At 40.1% G+C, this 21,812-nt stretch overlaps 1 protein-coding gene across 3 annotated transcripts in view; it reads left to right on the top strand.

The window, feature by feature from the left end:
• The window catches only part of NELL2 (neural EGFL like 2), a 465,627-nt gene that overhangs the window by 129,079 nt on the left and 314,736 nt on the right, over window positions 1-21,812 (top strand). For all 3 annotated transcript variants that reach the window (XM_060191433.1, XM_016188843.2, XM_060191432.1), the window contains exon 4: window positions 10,619-10,769. In XM_060191433.1, coding sequence (XP_060047416.1) covers window positions 10,619-10,769 — 151 coding nt within the window. The remainder of the gene's footprint in view (window positions 1-10,618; window positions 10,770-21,812) is intronic.

Here is a 21,812-nt window from a genome sequence, read left to right as displayed (position 1 = left end):
TAAAGAAAAGCACTGTTAAGACTTATTTTACTTCCCCAATGTTGCTACTAAAAAAAAAAAAAAAGCAGGTTCTGAGTGACTGATTCTCACAAGTCAGAAACACTAGCCTGATTATGAGCTCAAATGCCAACTTTAATTTTCTTTTCTTTTCCTTTCTTTTTGCCTCCGAGGTTATCACTGAGTCTAGGTGCCTGCACTATGTATCCACTGCTCTTGCCATTTAAAAAAATTTTTTTTTTGGATAGGACAGAGAGAAATTGACAAGGGAGTGGAAGATAGGGAGAGAGAAAGACATCTGCAGACCTGCTTTACCACTTGTAACGGCAACCTCCTTGCTAGTCAGGAGCTGGGGGGTTGAACTGGGATCCTTGAGCTTGTCCTTGCCTTATGTGCTATTTGTGCTTAACCTGATGTGCCACTACCCGGCACCCTTTAATTTTAATCTATACAATTTATTGAACTAAACCAGAATACTCATGCTGGTCTGTACTGTTCTCTCTAAAGAAAGATGTATCTGGGAAACTATATTATTACTATATTGTCTTTATCTTGTAATTAAGACAATTAACAGCTTGTATTATATCTGTTATGTATAAAATTTATACTTTAATTTTAAGGTCAAACTTATAAAAAGTTTTTGTTTCTGGTACTTTGACACTACAGTTTTCTGTATTTTATTAATGAAAATTCCAGTATAGGAGCCATAATCATTTGCTTAAAATTCAGTGACTGAATTCTAGAGTAGAACCTTCCTCCCTTTTTTCCTTCCCCTTCTCTCCCTCTCCCCTCCCTGCTTCCCTTCCTTCCTTACCTTTGTTTCTTCCTTCCACTGTGAGTGTGTGTTAGTTCAGTGCTATAGGGGCCAAGCTCGAACCTGGGTCACACACATGGCAAAGCAACACACTGCTAGCCCACCTTTTGTTTCTATGGAGGGTTCTTGATACTATGTTTATTTTTAAATATTTAATTATGTATTTTGTATCAAGACAGACATTGAGAGGGCTGGGGTGCTGATGTAGAGAGGGATGGAGAGAGATACCTGCAGCACTGCTTCACTATTCATGAAGCTTTCCCCAAAGGTGGAGATCAGGGGTTTGAACCAGGGTCCTTTGGTTCATTGTACCTTGTGCACTCAAACAGCTGTGCCATCATTCTGCCCTACTGTATTTCTTTTTCCCTTCACTTTATTGGGGGGTTCGGGGTGGGGCTTATTGATTTACAGTATAGATGCTACATTTCTGATTATATTAACTTATTTAAATTTTATGTAGCTGGATATTTGCATTAAGTCAAAAACAGTTTTCTGTGTCTAATACATGAAGATACACATGCTTATTGTGCACTGAATTATTATTTTTTGCAGATTGGAAAGAAACTTTTGAGATTGTTTGACATTTTCATGGGAATAAAATTTAGAAGGGAAATCTCTACTTCCAAATTCCAGTTTCAGAGGGGAGCCGGGTGGTGACTCCAACTTCCTGTGTTCTCCAAATCTGGCAGTGTAAAGGACGCATAGATGCCAGAGAGTGGCATCATTAGATGTGGGCTTACCCAATGAAACATTTGTGGATTATTTTGACATGTTTCTAGGTAATTCTTTTAGGGATAATTATATGAAGATTGTGTTTTTAAAAAGCTTCTGGTATTAAAATTCAGAAATTTAGTGCCCCTTTTATCTCAGTAGTTTGTAGTATCAAGCTGAACAATTACACAGGTATGATTAGTATTGTAGATCCAAAAAGCCTACTTGGCCAAAGATCAAATGAAATATATTTATATCCTTTCAAAGAATATTTCAATAAAAATCAGCTTTTATCACTATAGTGTTGGTAGGGCACAGTTTTGTAATGATAGGAAATATATTCTTTCTTGGGCTATTATCCTAGCTTTGAGTATTGTCCATCTTGATCATTCTGTTGGAGGTTCTTGAGAGGACTGAATTGCCAAATGAATTGGGTTCTGGAAGGGCTTTCTTATCCTTTGAATGTATGTCCTGTCCATGTTCAAAGTGATTTTATTCACAATAGCAAAAACTTGGAAGCAACCAAAATGCCCTTCGACAGATGACTGGATCAAAAAGTTATGGGGCATGTACTCAAAAGAGTATTATACAGCCAGAAAAAGATGACATTGTGTCCTTTGGGATAAAAAGGATGGAAGTAGAAATTATGGTTAGTAAAGCAAGTAAGGAGGTGAAGGACAACTACACAATTGTTTCACTCGTATGTAGATATAGAGAACTGAACATATGAATGTGAAAAAAAAAATGTCAACCAGAGGCTGGGTGGTAGTGCGGTGGGTTAAGCACACATGGTGCAAAGGATTCCGGTTTGAGCCCCCGGCTCCCCACCTGCACAGGGGTTGCTTCGCAAGTGGTGAAGCTAGCCTGCAGGTGTCTATCTTTCTCTCCTCTTCTCTGTCTTCCCCAACTCTCTCCATTTCTGTTTGTCCTATCCAAGAACAGTAACAGCTTAAAACAACAATAACAACCACAACAAGGACAACAAAATGGGAAAAATGATCTCCAGGAGCAGTGGATTCATATTGCAGGCACCGAGCTCCAGAGATAACCCTGGAGGCAAAAAAATAAATAAATAAAAAGTCAACCTGTTCCTAAGACTGCAGGGGAACTACAGGGGTGAGGATGGGGACACAGACCTTTGGTTATGGCAGGGGGGATGTATGGTGGTGCCTGCACTACAAATCCACTGCTCCTGGAGGCTTTTTTTCCCATTTTGTTGCCCTTGTTGTTGTGCTTGTTGTTAGTTGTTATTGTCATAGCTGTTGTTGTTGTTGGATAGGACAGAGAGAAATGGAGAGAGGAGGGGAAGACAGAGAGGAGGAGAGAATGATAGACACCTGCAGACCTGCTTCACTGCTTGCGAAGTGACCTCCTGCAGGTGGGGAGCCAGGGACTCGGATTCTTACGCCGGCCCTTGCGCTTTGCGCCATGTGTGCTTAACCCGCTGCACTACCGCCCAACTCCCCATTTTAATTTTCATGGATAGAACTTATCCACTTATTTGAAGGTGCTCTGAGGTTTATGTGAGATTATTCATGTCTAAGGACTTAGCTAGCTTTATGTATAGTATTAATCAAATTTTAGTGCATTTGCAGAGGGTTACTGTTGCTTTGCTTTGAGGTATGGGCATACTGAAGGGAGAGTAAGAACTACAGACAGTACTATAGTAATAGCTCTAGCTTCATCACTTTCTTTAAAAGAATATTTTACCTATTTATTTATTGACTAGCTACTGAAAAATCAAGAGGAAAGGGGGAGATAGAAGGAGAAAGAAAGAAAGATACCTATAGCACTGCTTCACTGTTTGTGAAGCTTTTCTCCTGCAAGTGGAGACCAGAGACTTGAACCAGGGTGCTTGTGCATTGTGATGTGTGCACTTAAGTTTGGGTGCATCACTGCCTATTTATTTATTTCTAATGTGAATATAGAAGGCATCAACCTTTCTTAAGACTGAAAAAAATATGTGTTTTAAAGCATTCTAAGTGAGTTATGCTAGTCTGGAGACCAAATGTTTTGTAGCTTGATTTTCACGTGACAGTTTTACAGTCTGGTGAGGAGGGGGCAAGTAAATCTAGGTTGCTGCACGCTGCCCATGGGCTGGAGATCTGTCACCTGGCAGGGACTCAAGGATACACAATGGCACCTGTATTGGTGCAGTGTAAGTGATAAGGGAGACAGTGATGGAGGCTGATATCTTTGTTAGTGGAAGACAGACCAGTTCCTTCTCTTTATTTTCACTAACACTCTAAAAATATTAAGGGAAACTTCAGACTGACTCTGTTTTTCTTTTAAGACTCATATTTGCTATCACATACGTAATTTTTTATTAAGCTAGAAATAAGACATTCTAGGGGTTGGGCTGTGACACACTTGGTTGAGTGCACATATTACCATGTACAAGGACCTGAGTTTAAACCCTACATCCCCTCCTGCATGGGGGAAGAAGCGGTGTGAAGTTCCTCTTCCTCCTCAACTTCTGTCTATTCTATTACATGAAGTAAAGATTTTTTTTTTTTTTTTTTGTAAATTAGACACAAAGAAATAAGCCAGTCTTAGGCTGGGAGTATGGATCGACCTGTCAATGCCCATGTTTAGTGGAGAAGCAATTACAGAAGCCAGACCTTCCACCTTCTGCACCCAATAGTGATCCTGGGTCCATACTCCCAGAGGGATAAAGAATAGAAAAGCAAGCTACCAAGGGAGGGGGTGAGATACAGAGTTCTGGTGGTAGGACTTGCACCCCTCTTATCCTATGGTCTTGTCGGTGTTTCCATTTTATAAATAAAAAATTTGAAAAAAAATGAAATAAGTCAGTCTCTTTCTTGATCTCTCACCATGTATTTGCAGTCTTTCTCCCCTAAACTGTGTGTATAGAGAATACACAAATTAGTCCCTAGAAATCACTGTTTGTCCACATTTGAATGCTGTACTCCATTTTGGTAGTTCCATGACTAAATACAATTATTTCAATGTAATTGCTTCTGAATTGCTTCATTATATATTAATAACTGCTCTAAAATGGCACTCAGTTGTTTACTTTGTGGGATTTTAGCCTTTCCATGTATTCAGAAAGGAAGATGTTGGAACAAACTTGTGGTTTTTTTTTGTTTTTTTTTTTACTCAAGCAGTTCTCTTGTTAAAAAGGCCCAATATGCCATAGGTTTAATTTTTTCTATAGACTTTAGTGGTAGTATATTAATTTTCCTTTCCTCAGCTATTTTTTTTTCTGAAGAAGAATGTTGAATGATCTTTGTCAGTCTTTGAAAAAAAATTCAATTTCCATTGATTTTTGTTCATAGAGGAAAGATCATTCATAGCTCTCTACAAACAGATTGGGTAGGCAGACTTTTATCTAAAAAATTAGTCTGACTGCCAAAAATGTTTATGCTTGTTTTGCAAAAGTAGAAAGCAGTCATTTGCATCTGAGTTTAATATACGTATAAAGACAACAAATTAAAAAAAAATCATCACAAGAGTATTTTGGCTATTGGTAGTTTCTGCTAGCACTATAGGCTAAATTCCATAATTCTAACAGCCAACGTATTGGTATTTGCTGGATGCCAAGAGAGCTATTAATCTGCATAGTTGACATTGGAATATAGTCTCTTAATTTTTAAAGATTAATTTATTTAATGGGGTAGGGACTGATGAGAATACCACTTCACCTGTGCAGTGGTGGGGATACAACTTAGGGTCTCACCCATACAAGTCCTGCACGCTACTACTGAACCACCTCCCTGGTCACTGGGAACACATTTTTCTGTATTCAGAATTAATTCTTATTGTTCTCATAACCTCCACCCTCACTTAAATAGATGTCTGAAGTAAAAATTTTAACTTAGAAAACTGAAATGCTAACAAATATAAAGTAAAATTTATCCTCACAGGGTAAAGGATGGAGAGAGGGAGGAAGGAAGAGAGAGAGAGAGAGAGAGAGAGATCATGAGAACCAGAGATACCGGGGTACCACTCCACAATGCAATGAACTTTCTTAGTGCTATCCTTGGTGTGTGGTGCCATAAATCTAGGGCTTCCTTGAGTTAGGAGAATGCTTGGTGCTGCTACTCAGTCAGTCTCCTATTCTGTCAGCCTCTTGTTATCCAACCCTTTACTCCAGCATTCCTGTCACTTTAGGCGCCATGATCTGATGACTTACAAATCTCTTGAGATCAAAGCCTGTAGTCCAGTCTCCTAATTGGCATCTCTCTACATGCATTTCCCACAGCACCTCAAAATTACTATTTCTTTTTCCTTTCCTTAAAAATATATGTTTATTTATTTTTTTATTTGTCATGTTGGGGACTTTGCCAGTACATCAACTACTTTGATTTTCTTTTTTCTTTCTTTCATCTCAGAGAGAGAGAGAGAGAGGAGATACCACAGCAGTGCTCCACCACTCATGAACCTTCCCCTGTGTGTGTGGTGCTCTCATGTGATACCAGCAGTTTGAACCTAGTTCCTCACACATGTTAAAGTGTTTGCTCTACCTAGTGATCTAGCTCTTGGCCCTAAAATTACCATTTCTAAATGAGGGAGATTTTGGTGTTGTGCTTTCTGTCTCTTTTCTCTATCTGGAAAAGTCAGCCCCAAGTGGTATAATCAGGACAATTACTCCCCTCCCCCTAGAAAGAAAAAAGAAATAAAGAAAAATAAAATAAAATTTGAAATCACATCTGATGCAAATTTCTACATCATTGTCTTTCATTTTAGTTCCTCAAATTAGAAATTGTGGATTCACTTTTCTATTTCTTTTGCCTTTGATTGGTGACCAAACTCTTCATATGTAACTCTATAAATACCCCCTGAATTTCTTTTTTTATTATTATCTTTATTTATTTGATAGAGACAGCCAGAAATTGAGAGGGAAGGAGCTGATAGAGACAGAGACAGAGAGACACCTGCAGCCCTGCTTCACTACTTATGAAGCTTTTCCCCTGAAGGTGGGGACCAGGGGCTAGATTCTGGGTCCCTGTGCACTGTAACGTGCACTCAATCAGGTGCACCACCACCCATCTTGAATTTACCTCTTGAATTTCTTCTCTCCTGTTTGTGCTGATGCTGCTGACAGAATTCAGGCTGTCTTCAAGTGCTTCCTGAATTCATGCACAATGAATTCTTGGAAAGATAAAGAACAATAGATTTAAACTTAAGAACAAGAGATTAAACTTGGGTGCAGTAAAGGTTGGTGGGGAGCTGCTGATTTGCTGACACAGAGCTGAGAAGCATAATGTAGTCATGACTTAGGTTCCCATAGACTTTTGCTTTGTCACTTAATTGTTTTCCCTTCAGTCCTGGGCCCCTGGGCTGGTGGTATTAGGCCAACAGACTGTCCTGAGGATTTGGTATGTTAGGTCCTTTCTCTTTTACATTTGCCTCTCACTGTGGTAGTGATAGAAAGTTCATTGCAAGCCCCAGTTATAAACTTAAGTGCAATTAACTTTACTCACAGGCTTTAGATTATACACAATTTAATCAGGGTGTGGAAAATCATGTTTCCTTTTTCTACCTTGTACATTATACTGTCTTAACTGAAAGAGCATAGTATTGTGGAAGGGTCCTTCTTTCCTGGAATTCATCCTCTATGCCCATAGACGGCACACAACAGCAAGGGAATGGACCAGGAGACGCTGGATAGAGTAAATGTCCTGAAATGTAACCTTGCAAGAATGATTAAGCTGGACTGGTTCTGCGTAGTATGCATACCACTTCAGGAAGCATAGGAGAGAATTTCCCTCTGTAGGTTTCTGTGGTCACTTCCTTAAGCATCTCAATGAGGAGATAGGTCCTTATTAGGTTTTCCTGGCTCTTCTCAGTATCCTAACAAGGAGTACAAGAAGCAAAGGCTCTATGATCATTCTTACTGGCCAAAGGGCAATGGAAAGCTTGATTTGAGAAAGGTTCTTTTAGAATGTCTAATTGTGATGCTTAAAATCTTTCTAGTCCTATTCCTAACTCTGACATTATCTTCCCAGACAATACTATTAGACTACCTGCGTGTTGTCAGGCACAGGAAAAAAAGTTAGTGAAGTCATAGGCCCCTTGGAATATACCTAAATTAGACCTATTAGCTTCTTCCTCTTACATGAAGACCCCAAATCTCATCTGCTCTATTCTTACCTTTAGGTTCCTGATTATTAAGCAATTTGCTCTGCTTTATATCTTAATGCTTTTCAGCCACCAAGGCTGGGGATATGGATCAGCCAGTCAATGGCCATGTCAAGCAGAGAAGCAATTACAGAAGCCGGACCTCCGACCTTCTGCAACTTATAATCATCCACACACCCAGAAGGATAAAGAACAGGGAAGCTTCCAATGGAGAAAATAGTATATGGCACTCTGGTAGTGGGGATTGTGTGGAATTGTACCCCTCTTATCTCACAATATTATAGATCATTATTAAATCACTAAAAAATGTGAAGTTTAACATAAAAGTCAAAGGTCTCCCTAATTTCTGGAGCTTAATCAGTCATCCTAGGTTTAAGTATATTTATTTGTTTATTTATTTATTCATTTTGGATAGAGACAGAGAAAAATTGAGAGGGGAGAGGAAGGTTAAACAGAAAGGGAACAGAAATAAAGTTACCTGTAGTCACTGTTTTCACTTCTCACGAAGCTTCCTTCTTGCAGGTAGGGACCAGGGGCTTGTTTTCTTAAGCACCGTGATGTGTATGTTTAACCAGGTGCGCCACCACTCAGCCCTTAATATTCTTTTCTTCAAAAGAATTTTCACAGGATCTCCAGAGACATTTTTGCAAGTGCTGTTTTAAAAAACTGTTTTTCTCACCATGTTTTCAAGCAAGTATGTGGGTTTGCATTTTTACTAGGTATTCAGATTGTCATGTGGATCTTTTTATTTTAAGGCCAGCCTTTCTATGGCATTTGCTTTTTTCCTGAAACAAGACCAGTAAACATGTGAAAAACTACAAAAGAAATAAATGGTGCATCTGATCCCACAAATCTGACTTTAAAAGAAAGGGGAAATAATATAGCAACTCAGTGGATGTTTGTTGTATATACAAACACAGAAACACAGATCTTCCTAGAATTTCTCTTTAAGCATTTCTTCTTTGAAGTTTCACCTTGTAAGGCAGCTGCCATTTATTTCTAAAGTCCTTTTCTTGCCTGGTAAGAGCTGTAACTCTGGGCCACACTTTTGGCCCTCTCAGTGGGCCTGATCTTCCTCTCTGTATTCTGTGTGGTCCTATCTCTAGTTCTCTCATTTGCATCCTCATCTGTCATCCTGCTAGACAAGGTAAAGGCTGCTGTTCAGTCTCTACCTGTCTGATGGGGTGAGGTGGGGGATAAATATTTATCATTTCATTTTAAGTTACTTTTATCGGTCACAGTAAAGCAAAGTAATAAAGGTCATGAATGACTAAGTTGTGTACACATTAGGGTGAATTAAGAGTTACTGTTGGATGAATTAGTCTCACAGAATTATAGTGTGCATGCTTCTGTGAGGAAGCAGGTGTGGGAATAGGAAGAATTGTGTGGATCACCCCTGTAGCCTCTTTCAGTTCTAGTGGAGCCTGGAGAGAAGCTATTAAGTCTGAAGAAACTAGAGATTATTGTTAGGTTTCTGAAATGTGCATATTGAGTAAAAAAAAGAAGGGGATGTTTTAAAGGAATGCTTTATAAATTTGTAAAAAAATTTTATAGAATAGAGAGAAATTGAGTGGGGAAAGGCTGATCAAGAGGGAAAGAGAGAGACACACACTTGTAGCACTTCACTGCTCATGAAGCTTCCCTCCCTACAGGTGGGGACTGGGAAGATTAATGTTGGGTCCTTGTGCATGGTAACATGAGCTCTTAATCAGGTGCAACATGTCCTGGTCCCAGTGAGGAGATTTCAGAAAAAAGAATATATATATATATATTTCCTTAGATTTGGACAGATGTACAGGGGTTGATGACATCATCCTAGAACAGGTGCCCAATCTCCACACTTAGCATTCCAGTGTTTTAATTCCTCATATGTGCAGAACTTAAATTAATCCTCTCATCTCTACTTCATCAAGGCTGTGTTTCTTAACTAGGTTTCTACCCACTCTTGAAAGGAAAGCTTGACAATATGTAGAAGTACTTTGGGCTGTCAACAATGACTTGGCTCTGTAGTTCATGGGGCAGTCTTGAATATGGAAGGATTGTTTTCTTCAAATACTAGTGTTTCCCAACTGAGTTCTACCTACCTAGTCACCTGGTCCACCTCTAAGGGACAGCAAGGAGGTTCTAGAATGATCTGATAATGCAAACTGTGGTTCTGGTCCCATCAGTGCTTTGTGCTCACTGGGAACAGGTTATATTCAGCTAGCAGATGGCTTGAAAGATAGGTATTTCCTGTCCACTAGATAAGTTTCTATCCATGTCTACTTCCTTACTGTTCTCTGGGTCCTGAAGTTGGAGTGCAAGACTGAACCATTTGGGAGGGGTGGGGCACATAAATGTTTCTCCTTCTGCAGGCAAACCTCGCTTGGCTCCCCTTTCTCCTGGTTTGCAGAGGACGTGGGAACTAGTTCTGTGTATTTCTTTGAACAAATGCTGTGAAGCAATTTGATCATAATGTTTCATCTACTGCACAGAAGGCTGCGAGTGACTAATTTCAATGATCTTTTAGAAGAATCTATCTATAGCAAACCTTCTGGCTAGAGACATCTATGTGGAAGGTGGCACATAGTTTCAAACCCAGTGATTTCTTTTCTTTTTTTTCCTTTTGTCATGAGGTGTCATTCAGGTCTTACCATGGGAACATCTTTTTGTTTGTCTTTGCACTGATGTGACTCAGGTACCCAGAGCATAGGGAATGTGGTAAGAGCACAGCTGTCTGTATGCATCTTTCAATGGGCTTTTGATCCTTTGTCTCAAATGTGTCATTTCTGCAAACAGACTTCTGAATCTCAAGTTCAGTAGTCCTGTGGTTTTATTGGTCTACGTTTATATGTAGCACAATTTCTTGCTGCACAGATTTATCAGGAGCATCTGCCACTTGGTTTACTGGTTATTACTTGACAACGGTTTTTTGAAAGATGTTGCATGTGAAGGGTACTTTATAAAATCGTATACTAGTCTATTCTGACTGTATGCTTGTTTCTTTCTTAGATGCTCCCAGAAGCATAAAAGCCTCTACTGTGACAGCTGAACAGTTTTTCCAGAAGCTGAGAAATAAACACGAGTTTACTATTTTGGCGACCCTAAAGCAGAGCCACTTAAACTCTGGAGTAATTTTCTCCATTCACCACGTGGATCACAGGTATGTGTAGCTACTGGTGCTTCTGCACTTTCATTCTGTCTGTTTAAAGGGAAGTAAACAAAAGCAAGATATGCTGGGCACTTAAAATACTTAAGATAATTTTGATGCACATTCAAAACTCCAAGCACTAATAATTGAGATCTGCCAAAACACAGAAGCTGCTGTTTTTATTTATTTATTTAAAAAAGGAAACATTGACAAAATCATAGGATAAAAGGGGTACAACTCCACACAATTCCCACCACCAGATCTCCGTTTCCCCCCCCTCCCCTGATAGCTTTCCTATTTTTTATCCCTCTGGGACTATGGACCCAAGGTCATTGTGGGTTGCAGGTCATTGTGGAAGGTCTGGCTTCTGTAATTAAGAAACTTCTGCTTTTTAAGATTACTAAGAATACACAGAAGTTACAATCCCTAAAGCAAATTTACTAATGACTAACTTCCTCGTTATGTATCTTCCACAGTTTTCATGGCAATGTAATTCTCCATTTGTTAGTATTCAAGCTAAGAAATACTATCTATGTAGTGTATATGTATATATAGAGGAAAGTCCTTGGGTTTAGTGTATTATAGTCATACTTTTAGCCATTGGCTCATGACTTCTTTTCCAACCTACTTCTTCGATTACTGTTGTTACATTTGTATTTATGTGTGTATGTTTTATCAATGTGCCATTCAGTCTCTTCCATTTTCTCTTATGGATGGAAATCAGGTGAGGAGAACTTGGTGGGAATAATCAAAGAAGGATGGAAGAAAAAGAGACTCACTCAAGGTACTTGAACTAGACATAAATCACTTCTAAACAACAGGCAGCTTAAATTATTTTTTTCAGAAAGAATTACCATAATTCTAACAGTATAAGTTCCTCCTTGCTCATGCTTTGATTATCTGTTCTACCACATATCACCTGTGTATATTGTCCAAGTCACATAACCTCTCTGTGCTTCAATTTTCTTTTCCATAAAACTGGAAGCATGATATAATTCATAGATTATTGTGAAGATTATCTGTATAAACTTATTCCCATATCTGTATGTCTGTCTCAGCCATAATGGTCTGTTTGATTTATTATCTTTATTTATTGGATAGAGATGACCAGAAATCGAGAGGACAGGGGAGATAGAAAGGAAGAGACAGAGAGATACCTGCAGCACTGTTTCACTACTTACAAAGCTTTCCCCCTGCAAGTGAGGACCAAGGGCTCAAACCTGGGTCCTTATGCATTGTTACTTGCACTCAACCAGATGCACCACCACCCGACCCATTAATGGTCTGTTTGTATGTGGGAAGAAACCTTTTTGTTTCTGTTATCAGTAATGAAACATTCTAGGGCATTGAAAACTCTTAAATTCAATGATAAAGGGCAGACAGAGCATATAATATGTGATGAACCAAAATATGGCAAGTTTTTTATAGAGAGGTTGTGATTCACGCTTTGAGTAATCACATGTGGCTTTAAAGGCCACCTAATGGAAGTTGGGCAGTAGCGCAGTGGGTCAAGCATACATGGCGCGAAGTAACAAGGACTGGAGTAAGGATCTGGGTTGGAGACCCCGGCTCCCCACCTGCAGGGGAGTTGCTTCTCAGGCAATGAGGTAGATCTGCAGGTGTCTATCTCTTCCCCTCTGTTTTCCCCTCCTCTCTCCATTTCTCTCTGTCCTAGCCAATGACAACGTCATCAATAACAACAACAATAACAACAATAAAAGCAACAAGAGCAACAAAAAGGAAATAAATAAATATTTTTAAAAATCTTTTAAAAAAATTAAGGCCACCTAATGTCCCAGCTCTTGTCTTGAGGACTGATGTAACTTCCAAGACCACTCAGGTGGCTTCCTTTTCTCCCACTTTTTCTCCTGGGTGTGAGAGAAGGCTGCTATCCTAAACACCCACCTGGTAGTTGGCTTAGGCAATTACAGAGCTAGAAAGGTAGACAGCCCATTAGAGTCCCCATCTCTAGTGGTTGGCTAGGACTTTATATCTTGGTGTGTTTCTGCTCCTGGGATAGACTTTGTTCCCAGGTGACTAATCATAATCCAGCTCCTGGTTGGTAGCACTGTGCCTCTGTTTGTCTCAACTGGGATTCTAGGCCTTGGTATCTGCATATAACAAAGGAAGATTGTTCTTTTATAGATCTCCCTGATGTATTACTGAGTAGTTCCACTTGCTAAGAATTCTGCCCTTGTATTTTAGGTACTATGTGTATTTCTTCCCTGTTCTTTTTTCTACTACCTGGTTTGTATAGGTGTGGGCTTTTCCACTCTTCTTTGTGTGTCCGTCTTCCAAATTGCATCCCTTATGTACTGATTCACCTCTATAGCCTCTTGTCTAGCCCCCTTTTAAAAATACTATTTATTTATTGAATTGTATTAACATTATTTTATTAGTGACTTAATAATGATTGACAAGATTGTGAGAGAAGGGGTACAATTCCACACAGTTCACACCATCAGAGTTCCACATCCCCTCCCCTCCACTGGCAGCTTCCCTATTGTTTATTCCTTTGGGAGTATGGACCAGTGATCTTTATGGGGTGCCGAAGGTGGGGAGTCTGGCTTCTTCTCTGGGCTAGTGGAGCTAGGTACTTCATCTGCTCCTCTTATGACCTGATTGGTGGCACCTCTTAGCTAAATGTTTCTTTGTTCCCATCGTCTCCGCTTCATGCAGTCCATATATTTTCCCATGAATGTGTTATTGAAGTAGTGTGAAGATGTGTTTAGCACCTTAAATGTAGTGAGAACGTGAACCACTGCATCTGATAAGGATTTTTGGTTACCAGGCAGTTTCTTTCTTACTATTCCTATAAACTTGATTTGTTAAAATTATATGTAGAGCTTAATATCGAGTTACTTCAATTAAAATATTTGTTTTTGAAAATTATTGTGATATATTTTCATAGTCTAAAATTTGCCAACTGACAAGTGTAAATAAAAAGGAAAACTAATACAAATCACGTTACCCAAAGGAAACTAATGTTGAAATTCTGTCACATTTTAATTCCATCCTTATGTCTCTGTGTATAGATATTGCCATATTTTGTTTGATCAGCCCTTCCTTTTGGATATTTATTTCATTTCCTTTTTAGATTTTAATAAACAACAGCATGCTGAGTCTGTTTATGCACAAATTTTTCTCTTCAACTCTCAGGGTTCCTGGTTGTACTTGTTAAATTTCATGTTAATTGTGCATTTCTTTGTTTTTCTCCTGGTCATTCTTTCTTTACATTACATAGAAGTTTGATAATATTTATCTGACCAAATACAACACTGGAGACATTATGTGTCTTTTTGTGGTTTAAAAAAGCCCCACCTGACTAGGGAAAGAGAGAGACAGGCTGGGAGTATGGACTGTCCTTTCAACGCCCATGTTCAACGGGGAAGCAATTACAGAACCCGGACCTTCCACCTTTTGCACCCCATAATGACCCTGAGTCCATACTCCCAGAGAGATAAAGAATAGAAAAGCTATTGGGAAGAGATAGGATATGGAGTTCTGGTGGTGGGAATTGTGTGGAGTTGTACCCCTATGGTTTCTTTCAGTGTTTCCTTTTTACAAATAAAAATTAAAAAATAAGACATTTTGATTTGAAAATCTCTTTTCATTTGCTGAGTGCAGCAGTTACTAAAGGTTTTCTGTATATTAAGCACAGTGGTCAGTATACAACTTGCCTTTGTTCCTTTTATCATGTTATTTTATTTTATTTGCCACTAAGGTTTATCACTGGGGCTCAGTCCTGCATGATGAATCCATCACTCCTTGTAGCCATTTTGTTTATTTGTTTGTTTTGCTTTCTTTTATGGATAGAGACAGAGAAAAATTGAGAGTTAAGTAGAAATAGAGAGGGAGAGACAAGCGTAGCACTGCTTCATTGCTTCCCTTCTGCAAGTGAGGATTTGGGCCTGTGTTCTTGTGCATCGTAATTATTGTGTGTCTGTGTGTTTACCAGTTTACTGCTTTTTCTGATGTACGACATTCTCACAGGAGTGAAGTGTTATCTCATTGTTTTATTTATTTGCATTTCTCTGACAACCAAAGACTTGGAGCATTTTTTCATGTGTTTCTTGGTCTTTTGAATCTCTTCTGTGATGGATATTCTGTCCATGTCCTCTCCCTATTTTTGGATGGGGTTATTTGTTTTCTTGTTGTTGAGTTTAGGAAGCTCTTTAAATATTTTAGTTATTAAACTCTTGTCTGACATATGGCATGTAAAGATCTTCTCCCATTATGTGAGAGGTCTCTTTGTTTGGGTAGTGGTTTCTTTTGCTGCGCAGAAGCTTTTTATTATTTTTTAAAATTTATTTAAGAAAGGAGACATTAACAAAACCATAGAATAAGAGGGGTACAATTCCGCACAATTCCCATAACCCAATCTCCACATCTCACCCCCTCCCCTGATAGTCTTCCCATTCTCTATCTCTCTGGGAGTATGGATCCAGGGTCGTTGTGGGTTGCAGAGGGTGGAAGGTCTGGCTTCTGTAATTGCTTCCCCGCTGAATATGGGCGTTGACTGGTCGATCCATACTCCCAGTCTGTCTCTCTCTTTCCCTAGTAGGGTGGGGCTCTGAGGAAGTGGCGCTCCAGTACACATTGATGGGGTCGCCTGTCCAGGGAAGTCTGGTCAGCATCCGGAACCTGGTGGCTGAAAAGAGAGTTAACATACAAAGCCAAACAAATTGTTGAATAATCATGGATCTAAAGACTGTAATAGTGCAGATGAAGTGTTGGGGGTATTCCCTGCATGCTCTTGTGTACTTCTGCTTTCAGGTATATATTTTTCCCCTAGTTTATGGGCACGGGTGAACCTGTGCTCTATCTCAGGGGACCTGGACTATATCTAGGTTTGGGGACTTTATTGGGGAGTGGAACACCTGGAATGGAATTAGAGAATACTATGAAAGGAAAGGTCTCACCCGAGTGATGAAGCTGAAGGGTTGTCATTCCACACCTGAAGTCGTGCAGAAGCTTTTTAATTTGATGTATTCCCATAGGTGTATGCTTGCCTTAGTCTTCTTTGTAATTGGATTCGTTTCATTGAAGATGTCTTTACAATTTATGCGGAAACAAGTTCTGCCAATATTTTCCTCTAAGTATCTAATAGATTCTGGTCTAACATCCAAGTCCTTGATCCATTTTTGTATTTGGTGAAATATAGTGGTTCAGTTTCATTCTTCTGCATTTTTCAACCCATTCTGTGAAACACCATTTGTTGAAGAGACTCTGCTTTTCCCATTTAAATGTCTGGGCACCTCTGTCAAAGATTAGATGTCCATAGGTGTGGGAGCTTACTTCTGGGCTCTCAATTCTATTCCCCTGGTCAGTGTGTCTATTCATGCATGTTTCAATCCCAAGCAGTTTTGATTGCAATGGCCCTATAATACAGTTTGAGATATGGGAGTGTGATGCCTCCAGTTCTGTTATTTCTTCTCAAGATTGTTTTGGCAATTCTAGTTCTTTTCTGGTTCCAGATAAACATCTGTAGCATTTGTTCTATTTGCCTACATAATGTGGTTGGGATCCAGATGGGGATAGCATTCAATCTGTATATGGCTGTAGGTATTTTAATGATATTAATTCTTCCAACCCATGAACACAGAATATTTTTCCACTTCTTTGTGTCTTTTTCAATTTCCTTGAGAAGTGACTCATAATTTTCAGTATATAAGTCCAATAGTTCTAGTTTATCTATCTCCTCATTTAGCTCCTTCATGTCTTTATTGATTTTCTGCCTGGATCATCTGTCAAGTTGAGAGAGTGGGGTGTTGAAGTCCCCTACTATGACTGTGTTGCTGTTAATATATTGCTGTAGCTCTTTCAGTTGATGTTTGATGTATTTAGATGGCTTCTCATGGGGTCCATAGCTGTTAATAATTGTTAAGTCCTCTTGATTAACTGATCCTCTGAGCATTAAATAATGTCCACTCCTATCTTTTTAAATTTTATTTATTTTAAAGTCTGTTGTGTCAGATATGAGAATAGCTGTTCCTACCCTTTTTTTTGGACCAGTGGATTGTTTGATAATTTTCCACCCTTTCACTTTAAGTCTGTGTTTGTCTTGTTGAGTTAGGTGGGTTTCCTGTAGACAGCATATTGTTGGGTTATGTTTTCTGATCCATCTTCCTACTCTGTGCCTTTTAATAGGTGAATTCAGGCCATTGACATTTATTGATATCAAAGATTGAAGATATTTTAGTGCCATTCTTGTAGAGTTTTAGAGTGTTCTGATATATGGCCTATTTATGGTGGTCTGGCTGTTTATAGTAGACCTTTTAGAACTTTTTTCAGGGCATGATTGGTGATAGTTGAGTCTTTTAACTATTGCTTGTGTGAGAAAGTTTTTATGCCTCCATCTAGTCTTAATGGCATTCTATCAGGATACAGTAGTCTTGGTTAAAAGCCTTTCTCATTGAGCACCCAATAGATATCTTTTCATTCTCTTCTGGCCTGTAGTGTTTGGAGAAGTCTGCTGCTAATCTTACAGGTTTTCTTCTGTAGGTGAGTGACTATTTTTCTATTGCTGTCTTTAGGGTCCTTTCTTTATTTTTATTCCTTTTAATTCTAAATATGATGTGTCATGTCTTTAAGTCTGGGTTAATTCTGCCTGGAACCCTTTGGGTTTCTTGAACCTTTATGTCTTTGATGTTGTCTAGACTAGAGAAGTTCTCTACTATTATGTCCTGAAGAATGCTTTCTTCCCCTCTCTCTCTTTCTTCCTCTGGTAAGCCAATAATGCATATATTATTTCTTTTGAAGTCATCCCATACATAGGTCTCTGTTGTTGTTTTCAGTATCTCTTAATCTCTTTTTGAGATCTCTTACTTGTCTCTAATTTTTTCCTTGTCTCTAATTCATCCTTGATCTTGCTAATTCTGTCTTCAGCCTCATTTATTCTATTCTCTCTCCCCTGTAGTGTTTTCTGGAGTTCAAATATTTTGTTACCCTGTTCTGATACTGTTTTAGCTTGTTCAGCTAGTTGTGTTCTTAGCTCAGCTATTTCAGCTTTCAGCTCTCTAATAACCTTGAGATAATTAGTGTTTTCTTCCAGGGTCTCATTCGTTGTTTCTGCATTTCTGATGACAATTCTTTCAAACTCTTTACTCACTCCTGAGATTATTTCCTTAACTAGTGTTTAGATGTTGACCTCATTATTTTGTGCTTCAACGTTTGGGGGGCTTTTAGCTGGACTCTTGTCCTGGTTCATTTCTCCAATATTTCTTCTTGTTGGTTTAACCATTCTATGTAGTATGTTATGAGTTCCCTCTTTCAGTACTTTTCAAATTATTGATCACTCTTGCTTGGATTGACTTGTGTCTAAGTAAGGTACATAAAGGGTTTTGGAAATTGACAGTTGTTTCAATATTATTTTAATCCCTGAGTTGGAACACAGTGGCTTTTAAAGTCTCTTTTGTTCTTTTTCTTTGTAGGCTATGGGAGCCTGAGGGCTTTTAAGCTATAACTAGGCTTCTTAGCTTAATCCCTCACTGCTGACCAGGAGATAAAGAAGGGTGGGGGAGAGAAGTCTCCCTTATCCATATTTTTAATTTCATTATTTCTTGAATGCTTATTTTTTATTATCTGCTTTTTTGACCCCCTTGAAAAATTATGGTGGTCTACAGGACAAGACAAAGAAACTAAAGCAAGATGTGCATGGGAGGACAAAGGAAATGTTGAAACACCGTTAGATGATTATGGGAGACTGTGACTCTTTTTGGTCTAAGACTGGAGGCACATTTCTCCTGTTTCTTCTCTGTGCAATAATGTAAAGACTGGTTTTAGAGAAGTTCAGAGGACTTCGTGTCAGCAGGTGTCATCATGCAACCAAGGAATTGAGAAAAAGCTGACCCACAGTGATGCCACCCCAGTGCACCTGGCTGGGCAGGGACTGGAGATTGCCACTGACTCGCAGGCCCTTGGTAGTGTGCACGCAAGTTGTGTGCAGCTGGTTTTCCTGCTGAAAATACCAGTTATCCTCTCCTCTCTGAAACCATGAGACGAGATTGTGTGCTTCAGGCAATACTCTGTAGAGGTAGTTTCTCTGGAGTGTAACTCTTGAGAGTGATGTTGAGTTCAAGTTGAACTTCCCTAAGAAATACCCAAATTGCCACTTTCTTTGTTGACAGCTAAGTGTTGAGCACGAGTCAAAATAGCATTGGAGAAAATTTTAACTTATTTACACAAATGAACCTAGCTGGGAGTCAGAAGGTAGTGCAGCAGATTAAGCGCATGTGCTACAAATTGCAAGGAGTGGCGTAAAGATCCTGGTTCGAACCCCCAGCTCCTCACCTGCAGGGGAGTCACTTCACAAGCGGTGAAGCAGGTCTGCAGGTGTCTATCTTTCCCCCTCTATGTCATCCCATTACTCTCTGTCCTATCCAACAAAGATGACATCAATAACAACAGTAATAACAACAACAACAACAAAACAATAAGGCAACAAAAGGGAAAATAAATAAATAAATATATATATATATATAATGAACATAGCCAGGGAAGGCTTGAATGTAGGGTACCCATCTTTGTTTGGGGGAGCTACTCAGCAAATTCTGGGGCTGTTGGAAAAGTCATCCCAGGGGCTTCACTGCTCTAGGTAGGGTAGGCTTAAGAATTGGTAATATATTTCATGGTCCAAAATTTAAAGGCACAATGCAAGGAATAGAGAATATCCACCTCAACTCCTGTTTCTAGACACTTCGTTTTTTTCTCTGGAGGGAAAAAATGGCATTATCACCAAATAAATGTAGAAAATAAAAAATATGAGGAGAAAAAAAACATGTAATTTATCCAATTGGTGATATTCTGGAATGGACTCATACTGGCTCACACAATTTGACTTGCACACTGGCTGACTTTATTATGGTAGTTTAAAATGGGCCTTAGTGACAGTGTTTGCGTCATAGAAATTACCAAGTGCTACAAAGAAGGGATTCTTTAGAGTATATTGATAACTTATCTCATGTTGTTAAAATTCGGAGGTTCCAGCTGGCCGGGATAGCTTCACGGGCAGGTAACAGAGACTCAAGGACACATGGCTGGGCCGGGAAGCTGTATTTCTTTATTCAGGAACAACGATTCATAAACTAACCCAAACTAATCACCAAACAGAACTCTGTTGCCTCTTTCCCCCGCGATGGTGCCAAGCACTCTCGAACTCTGCAACTCTGGAACCCTCTCAGGGTTCCTTGGGGCGGGGCCAAGCGGGCCCGCAAAACTAGCAGGACTGATCCAATTTTCTTGGCAGGGGGAGAGCTAGAACAACCCAATGTAAAGCATACAACAATTCCCCCTTTTCTTTTTAACTAAATGACTACAGTATCAAGGGTGTGGGGTGAACAGAAACCTATATCGTACAGGCATTTTTAAAAAAAGAAACTGGCACAAACATGGAGAAACATGTAAGCAAGTAATAAGAACCAGTGTGCTGCCACGGTAAGGCCTGAGGGGGCCATGTTTTGCCTCTGTGGGCAAAACTTTATCAGCTTAAAAAAAGATTTCTTGCCTCTGGGGGGAGTACTTGCCTCGACAGGCTTTTGCATGGGGGTGGGGAACGGCCTAGAGTCCCAAAGGTAGCTGGCTGCAATTTACTTGCTATGAAACAAAACTTGTTATTAGCATAACCACAGCACAATCTAACGTTTCTAACAGAGAAGGAATTTGAGACTTTTACATATCAACAACGTCTTTTTAACCTTTTGTTACACCCATTCAAGATGGAGACACACCCTAGGTGTGCGCAGGAAAGAAAACCTCAGGCATGAGAATAATTAGCATAGCCATTGTGCGATCTACCAATTCTAATAGAGAAGGTAATGGAGAGTTTTACATATCAACAAGTCTATTTAACCTTTTGTTTAGACCAACTTAGTTAAAATATATTGATTGTTAACTAATTTTTACCTCAGACTTTAAATGTAAGTTAATTTTATCTTTATGAGAATTACGTTGAAAACCTTTTTCATTTAACTTTGACTAGTAAGAATTTAGCCTTAAAGTTACTGTTTACCAAACTTTAAACATATACATAAACATGGTCATTAATGTACAAGGAGAGAAACCTTTGTTACGAAGACATGTCATTTCAAACACGAATTTAGATATGTACTGTCTTAGTTGTTGGGGGGGTGCGTTGTCCAGCGGTGGTCTCTTGGGCAGCTTCACTTCTAGGAATTTCAGGTTGCGATCTCTGTACAAATCTCTGCGTACTCCAGCTTGTCTGCCTTCAGACTGGACCGGCAGCTGGAGATCTTGTGTGCCCAGTTTCGGCAGAGAGCCCGGGGGTCCGGGAGGTCCGGGATCATTCCAGAATTCATACCATGAGAGCGGGCGGGCCAGCCTTGTAGAAGGCGCGGGCCGAGGTGCCCAGGGGTGACGGCCATGATAGGCTGCCGCGGCCCTGCCCATGGCCCTGCCATGTCTGCTGCCCTGCTCGCAGTGGCCGAGCAGCGTGGAGGGATCCAGTGCCCTGCGCCACACAGTGGAGAGCCGGCTCCTGTGGGCTGGCCTGCGTGCTGGCATTGGGCTCCTGCGTGGTGGCATCAGGCTCCTGCGTGTTGGCATCGGGCTCCAGCGTGTTGGCATTGGGCTCCTGTGTGGTGGCATCGGGCTCCTGCGTGTTGGCATCGGGCTCCTGTGTGGTGGCGTCGGCCTCCTGTGGGCTGTGGGGCTGCGGGCGTGGTGCGTGGGGTTGAATGGGCACAGCTGGCTGGCTGTTTAACCAGGTGGAAACAGCAGCTCCGCGCCTCGCCTCCCGCCCACAGGCTCCTCCCGCTGGCTGTTCTGAGTTCAGCCGAGCGAGTGGAAACCACAGAGTGGTCAAGAGATAAATGTTCCAGAAACAGCAAAACAGTCTCGTGAAGAAAGAGCAGAGGACTTTGGAGATCTCTTCACAAGCAGAAGAGAAGGCCATAGTACATAGGTAGCCAAATTGTCTTTACTTATCTGAGAGATGCACAGGTCAGGTCCACGTGGGCGCCATTTGTTGTTAAAATTCGGAGGCTCCAGCTGGCCGGGCTAGCTTCACGGGCGGGTAACAGAGAGTCAAGGACACAT

Source organism: Erinaceus europaeus, chromosome 5 (genome assembly GCF_950295315.1).
Source record: "Erinaceus europaeus chromosome 5, mEriEur2.1, whole genome shotgun sequence".
NCBI lineage: Eukaryota > Metazoa > Chordata > Mammalia > Eulipotyphla > Erinaceidae > Erinaceus > Erinaceus europaeus.
The sequence above is the reverse complement of the archived record's forward strand: the minus strand, read 5'-3'. Positions and strand labels throughout refer to the sequence as shown.